Source organism: Odocoileus virginianus, unplaced genomic scaffold, assembly GCF_023699985.2.
Source record: "Odocoileus virginianus isolate 20LAN1187 ecotype Illinois unplaced genomic scaffold, Ovbor_1.2 Unplaced_Scaffold_6, whole genome shotgun sequence".
Taxonomy (NCBI): Eukaryota; Metazoa; Chordata; class Mammalia; order Artiodactyla; family Cervidae; genus Odocoileus; species Odocoileus virginianus.
In genome coordinates, this window is record NW_027224268.1 from 1704733 (window position 1) to 1723952 (window position 19220).

The 19220-nt window shown below is 40.5% G+C and overlaps 2 protein-coding genes across 4 annotated transcripts in view; one reads left to right on the plus strand and one right to left on the minus strand.

The window, feature by feature from the left end:
• The window catches only part of MOSPD2 (motile sperm domain containing 2), an 82404-nt gene extending 64060 nt beyond the window's left edge, over positions 1-18344 (minus strand). For both annotated transcript variants that reach the window (XM_020877625.2, XM_020877624.2), the window contains exons 1-2: positions 18098-18344; positions 17868-17937 (exon numbers count right to left, since the gene is read on the minus strand). In XM_020877625.2, the coding sequence (XP_020733284.2) occupies positions 17868-17937; positions 18098-18124 (97 nt within the window). In that variant the 5' untranslated portion in view covers positions 18125-18344. The remainder of the gene's footprint in view (positions 1-17867; positions 17938-18097) is intronic.
• A 90-nt stretch (positions 18345-18434) lies between these two features.
• Positions 18435-19220, plus strand: part of FANCB (FA complementation group B) — a 30285-nt gene continuing 29499 nt past the window's right edge. For both annotated transcript variants that reach the window (XM_070462614.1, XM_070462615.1), the window contains exon 1: positions 18435-18613. The gene's annotated coding sequence lies outside the window, so the exon portion shown is untranslated. The remainder of the gene's footprint in view (positions 18614-19220) is intronic.

Here is a 19220-nt window from a genome sequence, read left to right on the forward strand (position 1 = left end):
ATTATCCCTAGATACAAAGAAATGGAAATAGAGCGCTAGAAAAGAGAGAGCAAGAGAGGACTAGGGAGAAGGTTCTGTAGGTGGAGGGAGAGAGGCGAGACAAGTGGGGGCAGAAGAGGACTGAGAAGAGGGCTACGGTAAGGAGACGGAGAGAAGGAAGGAGACAGAGAAACAGAAAACTGAGCATTCGAGGTAAGGAACACTTGACCTGGACCACAAGAGCAAGTGCAATACTGTTTATGACATCAGTCTGCTGCAACACAGCTCCCAGACAACTGGGCTGAGGGGAGGCAAAATACACAGCCCCAAACATGCTTCTCTGGTATACTGATTATTTTGAGCTATTTTTAATAAACAGCAGATACAGGAAAATCTCTATAAGGTGAGCAGAAGTCATCCTTTTATAAGAAAAAGTTATCCTTTTCTAAAAAGTCATCCTTTTATAAGGGAAGTCTCCATTTGTAAGGATGCCGCCCTCTCTGTAACAGGAAGAGAAGAATGATGAGAAATCTCCTGAAACTCTATCAACACAGAAGGCAATAACTTAAATCTGTACAACCATACCCTCGTTTACTGAGCTCTTCCTGGTCATCTCTAATACCTGACTCCCCACCCCAACATTTTCTTTTGCCTTTAGCTTGAGATGGTAGTGAAGGTGGTGGCTTGGGCCACTTTGAAGAGTGACTCAGTTCTCCTGGGTCTCTCTCAATGTATATAGGAGGTATACATATTATTGAACATGTTTGTTTTTCTCCTGTTCATCTGCCTTTTATCAATTTATGAGTCCAGTTAAAGAACCTAGAAGAGTAGAAGGAACTTCCACAGAACCCTCAAGTGTTAGGCAGTTTTCTGAAAACCTGTCCCTTGGTAAATCTAGATGTTACAGGGAAAAGCTAAAGATGTACACCCAGAAGGTATCTGAAGATATCAAAACCTTTCCCACTCCCCACCTAAGACATCACTTTACTTCTCAGTGACTAAAGCAGAGAGATAAAGAAGAGATCAGTCTCATACAGAGATATATGTGTACACTGTCAATACCTTGTCCTTATTACTTTCATCTTGCTGAGGACCAGTGAAAACTGCATCACAAACCAACGTGAATCTCAAGTAGCAGACTTTTAAACCTCATCCTTGCACTTGTTCAAAACAGTTCAAAGCTCATTTCTGGCCACTCCTCTGTTAAGAAACCTTAATGAACTATTGCCACACTTACTATGGTTTACTGTCTCTTTCTACTATTTCTCCTTATATGAATTTTGCTCTATAAATTGGTCTTATATTTATACAGTATATCACCAAGCCAACTGGACACTCCTAATTTTGCTAAGAAGCAGATAAGTAGAAATGGTGATTAACCTTTGAGTCAAACAGGACTAACTGTTCCAGAGAAAAGATGACTCCTCTCAACTCTCTTTCTTCCCCCACGTGCACATGCACACTTCCTTTGAGCTCTCTCACATACACACTTTTAAATGTTGCAAGATAAAGAGAACACAGTGCTTACTCATAAAACAGCAAATTACTAATTAACTAATCCATTACTAACTTTCTCTCTTGTATTTGTTGGCTGGTGAAATTACAAGCCAGCCAGAAACTATGTTTTAAGGTTAACAAATATGAAAAAAAAATTCATAGCCAGATTCAGGATGTGGGACAGTGATGGAATCAGAAGACCCCTGCTATTAACTATGTTCAGGGAGACTGAGCAAGTCACTCCAGGCCTGACTTTTCTTCTCTGTAAAATGTAGATAAAGTCTGCCTTTTCAGTCTTATGAAGATCAAGGACACTTTGAAAACTTTTAACACAATACCAATGAATTTTTATTAATATAAGGTAGAATGCTACCCATGAACAGAAAACTAAATTCTAATTGACCTATTAGTCAGTTGAGAAAATCTTGAAATTATATTGCAGTTATTATAAATGTGCCTAGAATGCATATAAAAGGTTAAAAAATGCAACAGTATTTTGATAATGAAAAACAGAGAACAGTTATCAACTGGGTGTCGTAATGTCAAAAAGTAGCAAATATACAACCCAAACATTACAGTAGTGTGAAATCTCATGTGTGTGTGGGTGCGTGTGTGTTTAGTCACTAAGTCACGTCCAACTCTTTGCAACCCCATGGACTGTAGCCCACCAGGCTCCTCTGTCCATGGGATTCTCCAGGCAAGAATACTGGAGTGGGTTGCCATTTCCTTCTCCAGTGGATCTTCCTGACCCATCAAACCCGAGTCTCCTGCATTAGCAGGCAGATTCTTTACCGCTGAGCCACCAGGGAAGCCCTTAAAACCTCTTAGCATCTGTTATTTCTCCAAGACTCTGAGCATGATCCACTTAAAGTCCTGGTGGGGCCCTGGAAGAACATTTGTACTGGATGGACGACTTCCATTGGCTGGAGCCTGTATATGTCAACAATGGGAGTGATCAGGCTGAAAGAACAAATATTCCCTTAAGGGCATCCTCTGATGATTGGCCACAGCCTACCCTGAATCTCCCCTTTCCTGTGAAGCTTTCAGGTGAAGAGACTGACAAGCAGGCGGCTGTCTATGGTGGGATTAAGCCACTGGCCATCAGCAGTGATTCTCAAACTTTAACACCTATCCGAGTCACCAGGAAGGCATGCTAAAACAGGGGTGACTGGGGCCCTACCTCTGAATTCATGGGGCCCAGTAATTTGTGGGTGACATCTCAGAATCTGCACTTGCAGCAAGTTCCTACAATGCTGCTGCTTCAGAGACCACACTTTGAAAACTCTGGGGCTACTACAGGGGTTGGCAAAATTGGTAAAGAGCCTGAGGATAAACATCTAAGGATCTTAGACTCTGACGGCCACATAATGGCCTCTGTTGCTGATTCTTTTTCTTAGCAACGCTTTACAAATAGAAAAACCATTCTGAGTTCAAGGGCTATTAAAAACAACCCAGGGACTTCCCTGGTGGTCCGGTGGATAAGAGTCCACTTGGCAATGCAGGGCACACGGGTTCGATCTCTCGTCTGGGAAAATTCCACATGCTGCAGAGCCAACTAAGCCCAAGAGCCACAGCCATTGAAGTCTGTGCGCCCTAGAGCCCACATGCTGGAACGACCGAGCCTAAGCGCTGCAACTACTCAAGTCAGTGTGCCCTAGAGCCCACATGCTGGAACGACCGAGCCTAAGCGCTGCAACTACTCAAGTCTGTGCGCCCTAGAGCCCACATGCTGGAACGACCGAGCCTAAGCGCTGCAGCTACTCAAGTCTGTGTGCCCTAGAGCCCACATGCTGGAACGACCGAGCCTAAGCGCTGCAACTACTCAAGTCTGTGCGCCCTAGAGCCCACATGCTGGAACGACCGAGCCTAAGCGCTGCAACTACTCAAGTCTGTGCGCCCTCGAGCCCACATGCTGGAACAACCGAGCCTAAGCGCTGCAACTACTCAAGTCTGTGTGCCCTAGAGCCCACATGCTGGAATGACCGAGCCTAAGCGCTGCAACTACTCAAGTCTGTGCGCCCTAGAGCCCACATGCTGGAACAACCGAGCCTAAGCGCTGCAACTACTCAAGTCTGTGTGCCCTAGAGCCCACATGCTGGAACAACCGAGCCTAAGCGCTGCAACTACTCAAGTCTGTGTGCCCTAGAGCCCACATGCTGGAATGACCGAGCCTAAGCGCTGCAACTACTCAAGTCTGTGCGCCCTAGAGCCCACATGCTGGAACGACCGAGCCTAAGTGCTGCAGCTACTCAAGTCTGTGCGCCCTCGAGCCCACATGCTGGAACGACCGAGCCTAAGTGCTGCAGCTACTCAAGTCTGTGCGCCCTAGAGCCCACATGCTGGAACGACCGAGCCTAAGCGCTGCAACTACTCAAGTCTGTGTGCCCTAGAGCCCACATGCTGGAACGACCGAGCCTAAGCGCTGCAACTACTCAAGTCTGTGCGCCCTCGAGCCCACATGCTGGAACGACCGAGCCTAAGCGCTGCAACTACTCAAGTCTGTGCGCCATAGAGCCACATGCTGGAACGACCGAGCCTAAGCGCTGCAACTACTCAAGTCTGTGCGCCCTCGAGCCCACATGCTGGAACGACCGAGCCTAAGCGCTGCAACTACTCAAGTCTGTGCGCCATAGAGCCACATGCTGGAACGACCGAGCCTAAGCGCTGCAGCTACTCAAATCTGTGCGCCCTCGAGCCCACATGCTGGAACGACCGAGCCTAAGCGCTGCAGCTACTCAAGTCTGTGCGCCCTCGAGCCCACATGCTGGAACGACCGAGCCTAAGCGCTGCAGCTACTCAAGTCTGTGTGCCCTAGAGCCCACATGCTGGAACGACCGAGCCTAAGCGCTGCAACTACTCAAGTCTGTGTGCCCTAGAGCCCACATGCTGGAACGACCGAGCCTAAGCGCTGCAGCTACTCAAGTCTGTGCGCCCTCGAGCCCACATGCTGGAACGAATGAGCCTAAGCGCTGCAGCTACTGAAGTCTGTGTGCCCGAGAGCCTGTGCTCTGCAACAAGAGGGACCACCACAATGATAAGCCTGCACACCACAACCATAGCTCCCACTTGCTGCAACTAGAGAAAGCCTGGACGCAGGAAAGAAGAGCCAGCGCAAGCAAAAATAAATAAGACACAACACACAACAGAACTTTGCTGACTTCTGGTCTGTTGTAGAGAGGGAAGGGGCTTTCTGCTTCAGCTCCTATCCTTCAAGAACTGAATTCATATGCTCAATATGTACAAGACATTATATCTTGGTGACTTACCTCTCTATCTGTTGGAGTCTACTTTCAATGTTCTTTAAGAACAATTCATTAGAAAGTTTAGAGATTTTTGTGCTGCTATCATGAGCCAATAATGACAAGACTTGAAAACCTTACACCTCTTATTCTCCTTGCCACATTGATAACTAGGTTGTTCTATATCCTGCAGAATTATAGAAATAATATTGGAGATCATTGTCTTTTGCCTGACTTTCTGGTAATCATTTTGAAATTTCATGATTAATCATGACTTCTGCTGTAGGATTTCTAGAAGAGTTAAGAAAACAAGTTACCTTGTTCAGTAAAAGTTCTGTTTGCTTTTCATAAAGGTGAATTACAGCCAATGTGGTTTCTCTCTTTGTTGAAATACACATTTTCCCTTATTTAATCCTGTTACTGCAAATATGTTCATCTTTGCTTCAACAAATATAGAAAAAAAAGAGAACAGATGTGGCTAGCTAAAAAGGCAACAAGGAAAGGGAATGAAGAGACACAAGAGATGAAAGACATTTCTCAATACTTACCCTTCTAAATAGTTTTGGTGGTTGAACTGTGCCCATTAAAATTTCACTGAGAAGCATTTTGTGAACATAGTAAGTTCCTCCCCTGCATTTTCTAGTCATGAATTATCTTTACATTCCTGGGGCTAACAAAAGTGCTTACTTGGGCCATATGTGTGTGTGCGCCTCTGTGGTGGTAGGGCAGGGACAGTGGAGAGGACTATGGCTATCAATTCAATCTCCTTTAACAGTCATTGATATATTTAGGCTTTTTACTTTTTCTTGAGACAATTTTAGATGATTTTACTTTTCTCTGTAAAGTTTTCCATTTAATCTAAGTTTTCTAACTTAGTGTGATAAAGCTTGTCATTATATTCTCTTTTATGATTTTTAAAATCTCTACCACATCTATAATTCTATCTGCTTTTTGTTCCTAGTGTATGTTTTTGCCTTCTCCTTTTCTTCCTATTCGGTCATCCTAGGTTTGTCTATTTTACTAGTCCTTTCAAAAAATCAGCTTAGGTTGATTACATCTACTATCTTTTCTCCTACACCATAATTATCTGCTCTTATTCTCTTCTACTTTCTCTTTATTTACCCATGTTCATTTTTTAGTTTCTTGAATTCAATCTTTAGTTGAATTTTATTGGCCTTGATTCCTAAGAAATGAATGGAAAGACCACAGACATTCTCTTGGTCAGCTTTAAGTATTTTGTAATTTCCACTGTGATATCCTCTTTACTCTCTGGGTTATTTAGCAGAATTACATGCATTGCTAGGAAGTTGTTAATCCATGGTTATTTAGAGGTGTTATTTTAATTTCCTAACATTCAATTTACTTTTAAGTACCTTTTGATTATGACTTCTCATACAGTTGCTTCCTGGGGTGAGACCATGGTCTGTATTATCTAGTTGCTTTGGAATTTCTGAGACTTCCTTTATGACTTAATATGTGGGGACTGTTTACAAAAGTTCTCAAAGCACAACTATATATTTTACATACAAAGTTACTAAATCATATTACATGGTCTGTAGATATGCAATAAGGACAAAAATTGATAAACTCTTAACATCTTTTCCTCTTAATTGTGACCATGACAACTTTAAAAAGTTGACCTGGAAAATGTCAGAGCACAATTTAAGGAAATCAAAGTGTCTGTCTATCTACCTATCTTCTAAAGGCTTCCTCTCTTGGGGATAAAACATAATTCAATAGTTATGAGCATCATATGTTAGCTCAAAAGAGAGCTAGGAATTGCAGATGCAAAATGAACAAAGCCTGGGTGGTTCATAATAGAGAGAGTTTATGTAAAATATCCAGGAGTGTAATTACACTTTAAAAGTCATTTTCCTCCCACTCTTCCTTTCCAGAGAGGGCAGTTGATATGAAAAATTCCAGTTTTATGTACTTTTACCCACAGAGGTTCCTTCTATTCACTACTTACCTTCCTGTCCCTGAAATTCTCCTCTCAGCGATCATCTATGATACTAAAGTTTCCCGGTTCTTCTACTTCTCTAACCACTTTCTCTCCTTCAGCCTAGTAAGGTGAAGGCATTCTTCAAGGTTAACTGTGTAATTAAAAAGGCAGTGAAAATAAAGACACTTTCAAAATTAAATTTACCACGAAGATCGCACCAAGGGAAAATCTAAAGATTATACTCAAGATGAAACAATAATGATACCAGATAAAAGATCTGAAACTTAAGAAGAAATGATAAATAAAGATATTGGCAAATACATGGTATAAAAGCAAACACTAATGTAAGACAACAACAAGAAATTGGAAGAGCAGTTAATTTATGAGGAACCAAGTTAGAACTACACAATGACCATTTCTTTCAGGGAAGAGAAAAGAGGAAACACTCCTAACTGATTTTATGAAGGCTGAATAATTCTGACATCAAAGTCACACAAGAAAAATACAAGAAAGGAAATTTACAGACAAATTTTTGAATACAGATGCAAAATTTCCAAAGAAAATATCAGCTACTGAAAATATCAACTGACTATAGCAAAATAAATATTTTAAAATCCAATTAATACAATAAACTATATTAACAGATTAAAAGAGAAAAACCAAGCAAACATTTCAGATACAATAAATGTATTCAACAGATGAAGAAAATGTATTTAGTAAAATTCACCCCTTAATTGTGATGGGAACAAAACAAAACAATGAACAAAAACCAAAACTAGCAAAGTAGGAACAGAAGGAAACCTATTCATTCTGATAAAAGACATCTATAGAGATCTTGTTTGGGGCTATCCAAGATCAGGAATAAGACAAGTAGGCTTTTATGACTGATTCAACAGTGTTCTTAAAGGTTCCAGCCAGTATAAAGCAAAAGCACTTAAAGTTGTAAAAATTGTTAATGACAATTAGTTTTCTTTCTAAAAAGTTAGAAAGAAAACTATCATTATTTCAAGGTGATACTACAATATACAAAGAAATTGCCAACTTATCTAGAGATAAATTAATTGAAATGAATATGAATAAGGTTCTTGAGTCCAATATTAATATAAAAAGTCAAACATACTTTCTATAAACCAGCAACAATCATCTAGAAAATGCATTCTGAAGAGATACTGTTTAAAGCACCACAAAAATAAAACATATAAAGTATGCGGAAATAAACTGAATAAAAGTGGGTTAACCTTTATGGACAAAATTATAAATTTTTCCATAAGGAAGAGTTTGGCTGATGGGTATACCAAGTTCTCCAAAGATCTAACCATTGTTATGTCGTTTCCCAAAATTGATCTTCTGATTTAACACAATTCCACTCAAAATCCCCAAAGGGGTTCTTTTTTTGGGGGGGGGATTGCAAAACCATAATAAACTGATTCTAAAATTTATACGTAAGAACAAAGAGCCAAGAAGAATCTGAAGAAGTGATTTTCATAAGCAGAAACCAAATGGCCCATAAAGATATGAAGAGATGCTCAATCTCACTTGTACTCAAAGAAATGCAAACTAAAACCACAATAAGACATTCTAACAATGGCATCAGATGGGAAAAAATTAAAACAAAACACTAACAATGCGAGTTTTTAAGGTGTGGAAAAACAAGGACATTCAAAAATTGCTGGTTAAAATAAAAGCAGGTGAAATCACTTTGGAAACTAGTTTGGCATTATCTAGTAAAGTGGACTGAGTATCTCTTCTACCACCCACTCAGTTCACAGTTGACTACAGACTAGAGACGCAGTTTTCAAACTTCTTGGTCTCTGGACCCCTTTTACACTGAGGGCTCTCCATTCCATCCCAGGCAACAGAATAGGACTTCTCTGGTAGTTAACAATCTGCCTTCCAATGCAGGAGACATGGGTTCAATCCCTGCTCAGGGAAGACTGCACATGCAGTGGGGCAACTAAGCCTGTGTACCACAACTACTGAAGCCCATGAGCCCTAGAGCCTGTGCTCTGCAATAAGAACCCCATGCACGGCAACAGAGAGTAGATCCCACTCACCACAACTAGAGAAAGCCTGCATGCAGTGGCAAAGACCCAGTACAGTCAAAATTAAGTAATGTTGTTTAAAGCAGCAGAAGGGGAATGTGGGGAGAATGGATACATGTATAGGAATGCCTGAGACTCTTTGCTGTTCACCTGAAACTATCACATTGTTAATTGGCTATACCCCAATACCAAAAAAAAAAAAACCAACCCAGCAGAATACACACTATTTCCAAATGCATATGTAACGTTCTCCAGGACTGACCACATGCTGGTCCACAAGTTGAGTCTTGGTAAATTTAAGAAAACTAAAATCATATCAAGCATCTCTTCCATCACAATGCTACAAGCAACCATATAAGAACAACTATAAGAACAACAACTATTAAAAAATACAAACAGGTGGATGCTAAACAACATGGTACTAAACCACCAATGGATCACTGAAGAAATCAAAGAGGAAACCAAAAAATAGCCTAGATACAAATGAAAAAAAGCACAATGATAAAAAACCTATGGGATGCAGCAAAAGCAGTTCTAGGAGGGAAATTCAGAGCAATGCAATTTTACTTCAAGAAACAAGAAAAATCTCAAACAGCCTAAACTTACACCTAAAACAACTAGAGAAAGAAGAACAAACAAAATCCAAAGTTAGTAGAAGGAAAGAAATCATAAAGATAAGAGCAGAAATAAATGAAAAATGAAGAAAACAATAGAAAAGGTCAATGAAAACTAAAGCCTGGTTCTTTGAAAAGAAATGCAATTGCTAAACCTTTAGCTAGGCTCATTAAGAAAAAAATGGAGAGAACTCAAATCAATAAAATTAGAAATGAAAAAAGAAGTTACAACTGACACCACAGAAATACAAAGGATCATCATAAGAGACTACTACAAGCAACTATATGCCAATAAAATGGACAACCTGGAAGAAATGGACAAATTCTTAGAAAGGTACAGTCTCCCAAGACTGAACCAGGAAGAAATAGAAAATATGAACAGACCAATCACAAGCACTGAAATTGAAACTGATGATTTAAAAACTCCCAACAAACAAAAGTCCAGGACCAGATGGCTTCACAGGCAAATTCTATCAAACATTTAGATATCCTTCTAAAACTCTTCCAAAAAATTGCAGTGGACGGAAAGCTCCCAAATTCATTCTATGAGGCCACAATCACCCTGATACCAAAATCACATAAAGATACCACAAAAAGGAAAATTACAGGCCAATGTCATTGATGAACACAGATGCAAACATCCTCAATAAAATATTAGCTATTGGAATCCAACAATAGATTAAAAGAATCTTACACCAGGATCAATTGTGAGTTATCCCAGGGATGTAAGAATTTTTCAGTATCTGCAAATCAATCAGTATGATATACTACATCAACAAATTGAAGAATAAAAATCATATAACCATCTCAATAGACTCCAAAAAAGTTTCTGACAATATTCAGCAGCCATTTACAATGAAAAACTCTCTAGAAAGTGGGCATAGAGGGAACCTACCTCAACATAATAAAGTCCATATATGACAAACCTACAGCTGACATCATACTCAATGGTGAAAAGCTGAAAGCATTTCCTCTAAGATCAGGAACAAGACAAGGATGTCCACTCTCACCACTTTTATTCAAAATAGTTTTGGAAGTCCTAGCTATAGCAATCAGAGAAGAAAAAGAAATAAAGGGAATCCAAATTGGAAAAGAAGTTAAACTGTCACTGTTTGCAGATGACATGATACTATACATAGAAAATCCTAAAGATGCTACCAGAAAACTACTAGAACTCATCAATGAATTTGGTAAAGTTGCAGGTTACAAAATTAATACACAGAAATCTGTTGCATTTCTATACACTAACAACAAAAGATCAGAAAGAGAAATTCAAGAAACAATTCCATTTACCATCATCAAAAAGAATAAAATACTTAGGAATAAACCTACCTAAGGAAAGAAGAGATCTGTGCTCTGAAAACTGTAAGACAATGAAAGAAATTCAAGAAGATGCAGACGGATGGAAAGAAATATCATATCATGTTCATGGATGGGAAGAATCAGTATCGTGTAACTGACTCTACTACTGAAGGCAATCTACAGATTGCAATCCTATCAAATTACCAATGGCATTTTTCACAGAACTAGAACAAAAAAAAAATTTGTATGGAGACACAAAAGACCCAAATAGCCAAAGCAATCTTGAGAAAGAAAAATGGAGCTGGAGGAATCAGGGCTCCCTGACTTCAGACTATACTACAAAGCTATAGTCATCAAAACAGTATGGTACTGGCACAAAAACAGAAATATAGATCAATGGAACAAGATGGAAAGCCTAGAAATAAACCCATGCACCTATGGCCAATTAATCTATGACAAAGGAGGCAAGACTACACAATGTTGGAAAGACAATCTCTTCAACAAATGGTGCTGGGAAAGCTGGACAGCTACATGTAAAAAAATGAAATCAGATCATTTTTAGACACAATACACAAAAATAAGCTCAAAATGGATTAAAGACCTAAATGTGAGACCAGACACTATAAAACTCCTAGAGGAAAACATAGGCAGAACACTCTCTGACATAAATTGCAGCAATATCTTTTTCAATCTGTCTCCCAGAATAATGGAAATAAAAACAAAAATAAACAAATGGGACCTACTTAAACTCAAAAGCTTTTGCACAGCAAAGGAAACAATTAATAAAATAAAAAGATAACCCAGTTCAGTCAGTTCAGTTGCTCAGTCATGTCAGACTCTTTGCGACCCCATGGACTGCAGCACGCCAGGCCTCCCTGTCCATCACCAACTCCCAGAGTTTACTCAAACTCATGTCCTTTGAGTTGGTGATGCCATCCAACCATCTCATCCTCTGTCGTCTCCTTCTCCTCCCATCTTCAATCTTTTCCAGCATCAGGGTCTCTTCCAATGAGTCAATTCTTCGAATTGGGTGGCCAAAGTATTAGAGCTTCAGCATCAGTCCTTCCAATGAATATTCAGGACTATTTCCTTTAGGATGGACTGGTTTGATCTCCTTGCAGTCCAAGGGACTCTCAAGAGTCTTCTCCAACACCACAGTTCAAAAGCATCAATTCTTCTAACCCACAGATTAGGAGAAAATATTTGCAAATGATGTGATGACAAGGGATTAGTCTCCAAAATTTACAAACAGCTCATGATGCTTAACATCATCAAAACAATCCAATCAAAAAATGGGCAGAAGACCTAAAGAGACATTTCTCCAAAGAAGACATACAGATGGCCAAGAGGCACATGAAAAGATGTTCAACATCACTAATTATTAGAGAAATGCAAATAAAACTACAATGAGATATCATCTCACACCACTCAAGATGGCTATCATCAAAAAATCCAAACAACAAATGCAAGAGAGGATGTGGAGAGAAGGGAACCTTCCTACGTTGTTGGTAGGAATGTTAAGTTTCTACAAGCGTTATGGAGAACAGTATGGAGGTTCCTTAAAAAACTAAAAATAGAGCTACCATATGACCCTGCAATCCCACTCCTGGGCATATATCCAGAGAAAAACATGATCTGAAAGGATACATGCACCCCAATGTTCATTGCAGCACTGTTTACAATAGCCAAGACATGGAAGCAACCTAAATGTCCACTGACAGAGGCATACATAAAGAAGATGCAACACATATACACAATGGAATATTACCCAGCCATAAAAGAGGGTGAAATAATGCCCCTTGTAGCAACATGAATAGACCCAGAGATAGTCGCACTGAGTTACATCAGACAAGAAGAAATACCATATGACATCCCTTATATGTGGAATCTAAAAAGAAATGATACAAATGAACTTACTTACAAAACAGAAAGAGACTCACAGACTTAGAGAATGAACTTATGGTTGCCAGGGGGGAAGATGAGGTTAAGGGATGGTCAGGAGTTTGGGAATGACAAGTACAAAGTGCTCTATTTAAAATGGACAGCCAATAAGGTCCTACCGTATAGCACAGGGAACTCTGCTCAGTGCTATGCGGCAGCTTGGTGAAAGGGGAGTTTGGGGGGAAATGGATACATGTATATGTATGGATGAGTCCCTTTGCTGTACACCTGAAACTATTACAACTTTGTAAATCAACTATACTTCAATATAAAATAATGAGTTTTAAAAAATAACTGACGCCTCTAAAGACTTTTTTGTTTCTGTGGGTTGTATTTACTGGTAGTTACTACATTAGGTAACTGGTAACTGGTAGTTACTACATTTTCTCATAACTGAGAAAAAATTTAAATATAATGACACACAAGCACCGTATTCTATCATCTGTCAGAGTAATATCATCACATGCCATGTAACCTCTGGGAAACCCCACTGTATGCTTGTGAGAGAATGCCAGTGAAAAAGGAAAATGATGTCTTAAAGTGTTGTTATGGAACTAGTTTGGACTCTGAAGCTCTTTGAAATTGTCTCAAGAAACTATAGTTCCTAGACCAATTTTGAGAACCACTGCTCTAGACAAAATCTAGGCATCACATATGTTTAAGAATGTTTATAGCAGCATTGTACATAGTAGTAAAATCTAGAAAGAACCCCAAATTCATCAATTGGTATTTTCATTCTGTGAACTGTTGATACACCATGACTGTAAAAAGGAATCAACTACAATAAGAATGACTCTTGAGCAACAGAAGCAAGTCATGGAGAAATATATTCAGCTTTTATTTCAAGTTCAAAAAAGAGGTAAACTTAATAAAGTAGTGGTCAGGAATACATCACAGGTGGCAAAGCTAATGAAAAGCAAGAGACTGAGTAACAGCAAATGCAGGACCAGCAACTACCCTGTGAATGGCAGGGTCAGGGATACACAGAAATTTCTGAGTAGTGAGTATATGGGTGTTTATTTTATGTTTTATATATTTTGTATGTAAAATATACTTCAAAATTAAGAAATAAGAGACCAACACAAAACAACAGCACTAGACAAAGTTACTGAATGAAAGACAATTATTTAATGTAACAGCAATGGAAGAAACCACAAAGGAGTGGGTAATTTTGAATACATTCATTCAAAAAATGAAAAAAAGTCAGAGTGACAAACAAGAAAAGGCCAAACCAATTTTAAAAGCCACACACTAATGAAAAAAAGAATTTTAAACTACAAATGGATATAAATATATGAAGTTTATTCTCACTAGTAATCAAATGCAAATTAAAACCAAGAAAAAGCATTAAGAAATGATCCTAATCTGGGTAAGGCTGTAGTGACCCTAACAATTTCCTATGTACTGGTGGGAATTAAGCTTGGTGCAATTTATATGGAGGAGAATTAAACACACATGTCAAGTGTCCTAAACTATTCACTCTTCAAACCAATAATTCTACTTCTAGACATGACTCTTCAGGAAACAAACTGAACTACTGCACAAAATATCATATTAACAAACAAACAATAACAACAAAAAAAAACAACAGGAAAAAATCTAAGTGTCCAAAAGAGGCTATTTCAGATAAAAGAAAATTCTCTTTTATTTACAGAACTGAATATTAAGTAATATTAAATGTTGGTTACTTCCTAATATGGGGAAATAAAATCATGGCAATAAAAAATAGAACACAGAAAACCACATACAGAATGATCTTTTAAGTGTTTGTTTTAATGTACAGAAAAAAGTTCGTTCACTGTTGTAAGAGCTATATCTCTTTACGATAAGTTTATGGGAGATCCTCTGGACAGTTTTTGGTACAACACAAATTTATTTAAATAAATTTACATACTTGTAGAATCAGACAACAAACCTAAAACAATAAAACCCACAAACCTCAGTTGTTTTTCAAACTCACTAAAGTACAAATGTATTGTTTCAGGGGCCATGGATCTCCACACTATACTCCCAATACTCTCTTTAAGGATCATCAAAGTGGACTTCCTCTGGCTTCTCAAACATGCCCCATACCTTCTCACTTAAGCATCTCAACCTGGACTATTTGATCCACCTGAATCACATTCGCTATCTGGCTGGCCGAGTTCTAGCATCTTCCAAAGTTCTTGAGAAACACTGCCTTTTCTGAGAAGGTTTTTCCAACTCTGGGCTAACCCGGTCACCCAAATTAGATGTGATTTTTCCTGGTCTTGGACTCCTACAGAAATGATTTTAGCATTCCTATTCCTCTGGGCAGCATTTGCCTTTAGTATTTCTGTCTTAACGCCTTTACTAGATTGTAGTAGTAGTTCAGGAAGGGGCTCTATCTCTAATATTGGCACACTGCTTCCCAGAATTAAACAGGAACTGAATAAATTTTTGTCACAAGAGACTAGTCTCTTGCCCTGGACACAAGAAGGAGGAAGAGAGAATGGGAAAAGTTTCTCATTTGAGACTCAGCATGAAACTTCTCAGAGAAACAATGAGGGATAAAAAGGACAATTAGCAGTGCTACAATTATGACCTTCAAATTTGTTCTTTCTGCAGCTACAAATCTATCCATAATTGGTTAACAATTTCTGTGGAAACAAAAACATGCTTGGAGTTTCCAAGAACCCACCCCCAAAAGAGCTGTTGGAGTTCAGCCAGTGTGTAAACTGATACACTGCAGATAATATTTTCCTTTAGGAAAAACATGTTTGCTTAAGTCTACCTAAAGCCACTTCTGAAACAAAATATTGTTAATGGTGAGAGAAAGGGGAAAATCAAAGAGGAAGGAGGAAAGTGGTTGTTCTCAACACCTAACTTTTAAAAAGTAAACTTGAAAGGGAGAACACAGGCAAATCATACAACCCTTTGTCCCAGTTTCCTACTGTACCTATACCCAATGCTCTATTTCACGAAACAACGGAAACTTTAAGGGGAGAAAATCTCAAGAATTTTTCTTTTCCTTACCAATGCAAGTCTTTAAATTAATTCAATCAGTATTTGCCATGGCTGTGCAGATAACTCATTCACACATACCCAGGTGTGACAAAATCCTCCTTATACTTAATACCAGACAGTGCTTTACTTTGAAATAACACTGGTCTTTATGAGACATTTTGTGAGGGCTGCTCTTTGCCAGATTTTTGTGGGGGAGAGGAGACAGGACAGCTCTTCATACAGACTTGGATTCATCTTCATATGAATACATATATTTATATTTAAGTGTTGCTATATTCAGTCAATGACTATGTATTGAGAACTATGCTAAGTATATAGACATGAGTCAGACCCTGCCCTCAAGGCCCACAGGTTGCCCCAGACCCACATTTTGCTGAAGGAAATAAACAACAAGTCAACAAATGAACGAGGAAGGTTACAGGTGATAACCATAAAGAAGACAAGACAGGGAGGCCATTTAATAAACAGCAAAGGCCTCTCAGATCCATTTAAACCAAGATGGAGAAGCAGAACCTAGCTATGCTTGGTAGAGTCTTCCAGGCAGAGAAATGGAAAAGTCCCAAGATGGAAACAGACTCAAGTCAGTTTAAAGGGCATAAAAGAAGCTGGTCACACTATTCTGTGGGTCACATTTGTAGGTTATGATGTTAATTTTGTGCATCAGCGTACCAGGGAGTCATAGGTTTTCAACATAAGTATTCTTTAATGAACTGTTGCTTAGGTAATGTGTGTACTAGACTGCAATATATAATACATTTCTTACTGTGGGCAGTGGTGAAATCTGCACTGACCAAGATAAGTAGTAACATGAGGATGGTGTTGCAGGTCACCAAAAATAATCTGAGATTTTTTTTTTTCTAAACACAGTAGAATGGTACTAAAGGGTTTCAAACTGGGGAGGGCCATGATCTAACTAGATATGCTGGTGTTGCCGAAAGATTACTACAGTGAATTCAGAAGACCCAGCCCCATCTTAGCTACCAAGGAATCTGAGCAAATCATTTACTCTCTCCAGAGTTCACTTTCTTCATTGTAAAAATGAGAAGGCTGGACGGAGATGACCTTTAAGATTTTTATCTATTACTAAATTCTCCTGGCTATATCCTGCTTCCTCCCTTGGGCCTAAGTAAACAACTATTGGTGAGTACTAGCACATTAGGTCAAGTTCCGGGTTACTTCTGACAATATTATAAACTATACAGCTAAGAATTATGTTTCCATAGAAATCAATTTTAGAATTCTCTCTTTACTGGAACCACCTATCTCATTGGGCTAAAAGTGAATTAAATGCTTTTGCAACTCTCTGGTACAAGATTTGGGGTGTGAAGAAAATTGACAGGGAGGGATGAAAAGATTTACTGACCAGGTTATTTGGAACAGATTTCTTTATTTGTTCTAGGTCATCAACTGACATACAAGCTAGTGGCATCTAAAGCTGCAGGGAACCCTCAGCACTGAAGTCAGGATGTAGAAGCTGAACTTCTTTCATGTAACCAAAAAGACTACTGAGGAAAACTACTTCCTGAGAGCCTACTATATGCTAACCCCATGCTACACAGTTTGCTATACATATTTTCATTTAATCCTCCTCGTTAGTCAAACTTCACAAATATGGAATCAGGGGCTCAGAAAAGACAAGTAAGCTATTAAGAGGCAGGGTCAGGATTGGATTTTAGTCCCTACTTACAGTAAATTATCCTGCAGGATTTTGAAAATTACTGTACAGGTATTAAATCATCAGTTAAATATTGGACAACTCCAGTTATCTGTGACATGTGGACAGAGAAGTTCACCCAATAAATCAATTTGGGGTGCCACGGGTACTTTGCTAGGTACACTGTGAGATGAAAAGAAGCTGCTCCAGCAAAGGGGGGCCTACTTCGCGGGCACCTGCTGGGTTGTATAAAGGGGAATTAGGCAAACTAACCTAGGGATTCAGATACCCAATTAAGCACCCGTGAATAGAATTTCGGCAATTTCCAGGTTCATTATCTCGATTGTTGTTCCTGACAGGTCAGCAGAGGAATGGCGTCACCTGAGCTGAGGGCCTAACAAGTGTCCTGAAAGTTCCATAAACTCGAGACACTCGAAACACGAATTTCCAACTCACATTAACCCTTTAGGAAGCAAGAGACACGTCACTTGCCCAACTGGAGCAGTATCCTTGCCATACTACGGAGAGAAAACCTAGAAAACGTGGAAGGCATGGTCCTCGTGAGGATCGAAATGGCCCCTAAAGGCTTCCACAGAGACCCAAGCAAACATCTGAGCAAAGTTGGGGCCGCTCATGGCACACCTGCCTCAACACCAAGATCGCGGTACCCACCTGTCACATACTCAGCTTCAAACCTCCGTCGGACCTCAGAGATGAGCTTGGCTTTATTCTGGGCTTGATACTAGAAGAGAGACACGAGGGGACGCTTAGATGTTACAGGGCATCATCCCAATGCCCCTCAGCCCAGCCCACCCGCACCTGGGCGCGCGGCCCCCTAGCCTCAGAGGCTGCTTCGGGGTCCGGGATGGAGGGGCCCGGCAGTGATGCGGTCAGCGCCTCACCTCGGCGATAGTCGCGGTCGTGGACATGATCAGAGTTGGCGTCGCCCCTTTCCACAGCTGCGGTCCCAATAGCTCAGCACTGGGCAAGCTGGCCAGGAGGTAAAGAGGGAAGGGCGGGAGGTGGAGGCGGTCGCGTGACAACGGAAGGAGGGCGGAAGCGTCGCCACGCCGCCCAATCTGGTGCGTCCGCTCGGGTCTGGAGGCTGGACCAGGCCTTCAACCTGGCTTCCCATTCGCTTTATGTTCGGGCCCCGTCCCCGACGTCCCCTGAACTGCGGACCCTCCCCTGCCAGCCCGCGAATCTCGGGCTCTTCCCTTGCAGAGGTCCGCCCGTGCGAGCTCCGCCTGCCATTCACTTTTACAACATTCCCCGGAGGCCCCGCCTCCTCAGGCTCCCATGGCAACCGAGTTCTGGCCCTTGGGGCAGGCTCCGCCTCCTCTGCGCTGGACGCAGCCTCCGGCCTGGACCTCCCAAGATGCAGCGCGCAGGCGGGAGGTTTGGAGCTGCAGGACACTGTAAGTATTTCTGGCGTTGCTGCTGCCGGGCTGTTCCTATTGTGTTGAGCGAGGGCCTCACGCATAGAGGTAGGGCTGGTGGCTTGTTCCCTGACCCGATCTTTGCCTAGAGGTAGCGGGGCTGGGCTTGGCTCCCCTATTCCGCCGTTATTGCGGAAGAGCGGTTAGGAAGTGGGCATCCCCAGGCCTGTTCACCGCTTTCTCTGGAATGACAACTAGATTATTCCTAGTGCTTTCTCTATTTGGTAATTACTTCACTTGCAACTTCCTTCACTTCTGCAGCATCTTTCTCACTTGGAGTGTGAGATACTTAAAAGATTTAACTTTGAAATCTTTGAAACAGTTATATAAAGTTTAAAGATATAAAGCGTGTTCAGTTCAGTTCAGTCGCTCAGTCGTGTCCGACTCTTTGCAACCCCGTGGACTGCAGCACACCAGGCCTCCCTGTCCATCACCAATTCCTGGAGTTTACTCAAACTCCTGTCCATTGAGTCTGTGATGCCGTCCAACCATCTCATCCTCTGTAGTTCCCTTCTCCTGCCGCCTTCAATCTTGCCTAGCATCAGGGTCTTTTCCAATGAGTCAGTTCTTTGCATCAGGAGGCCAA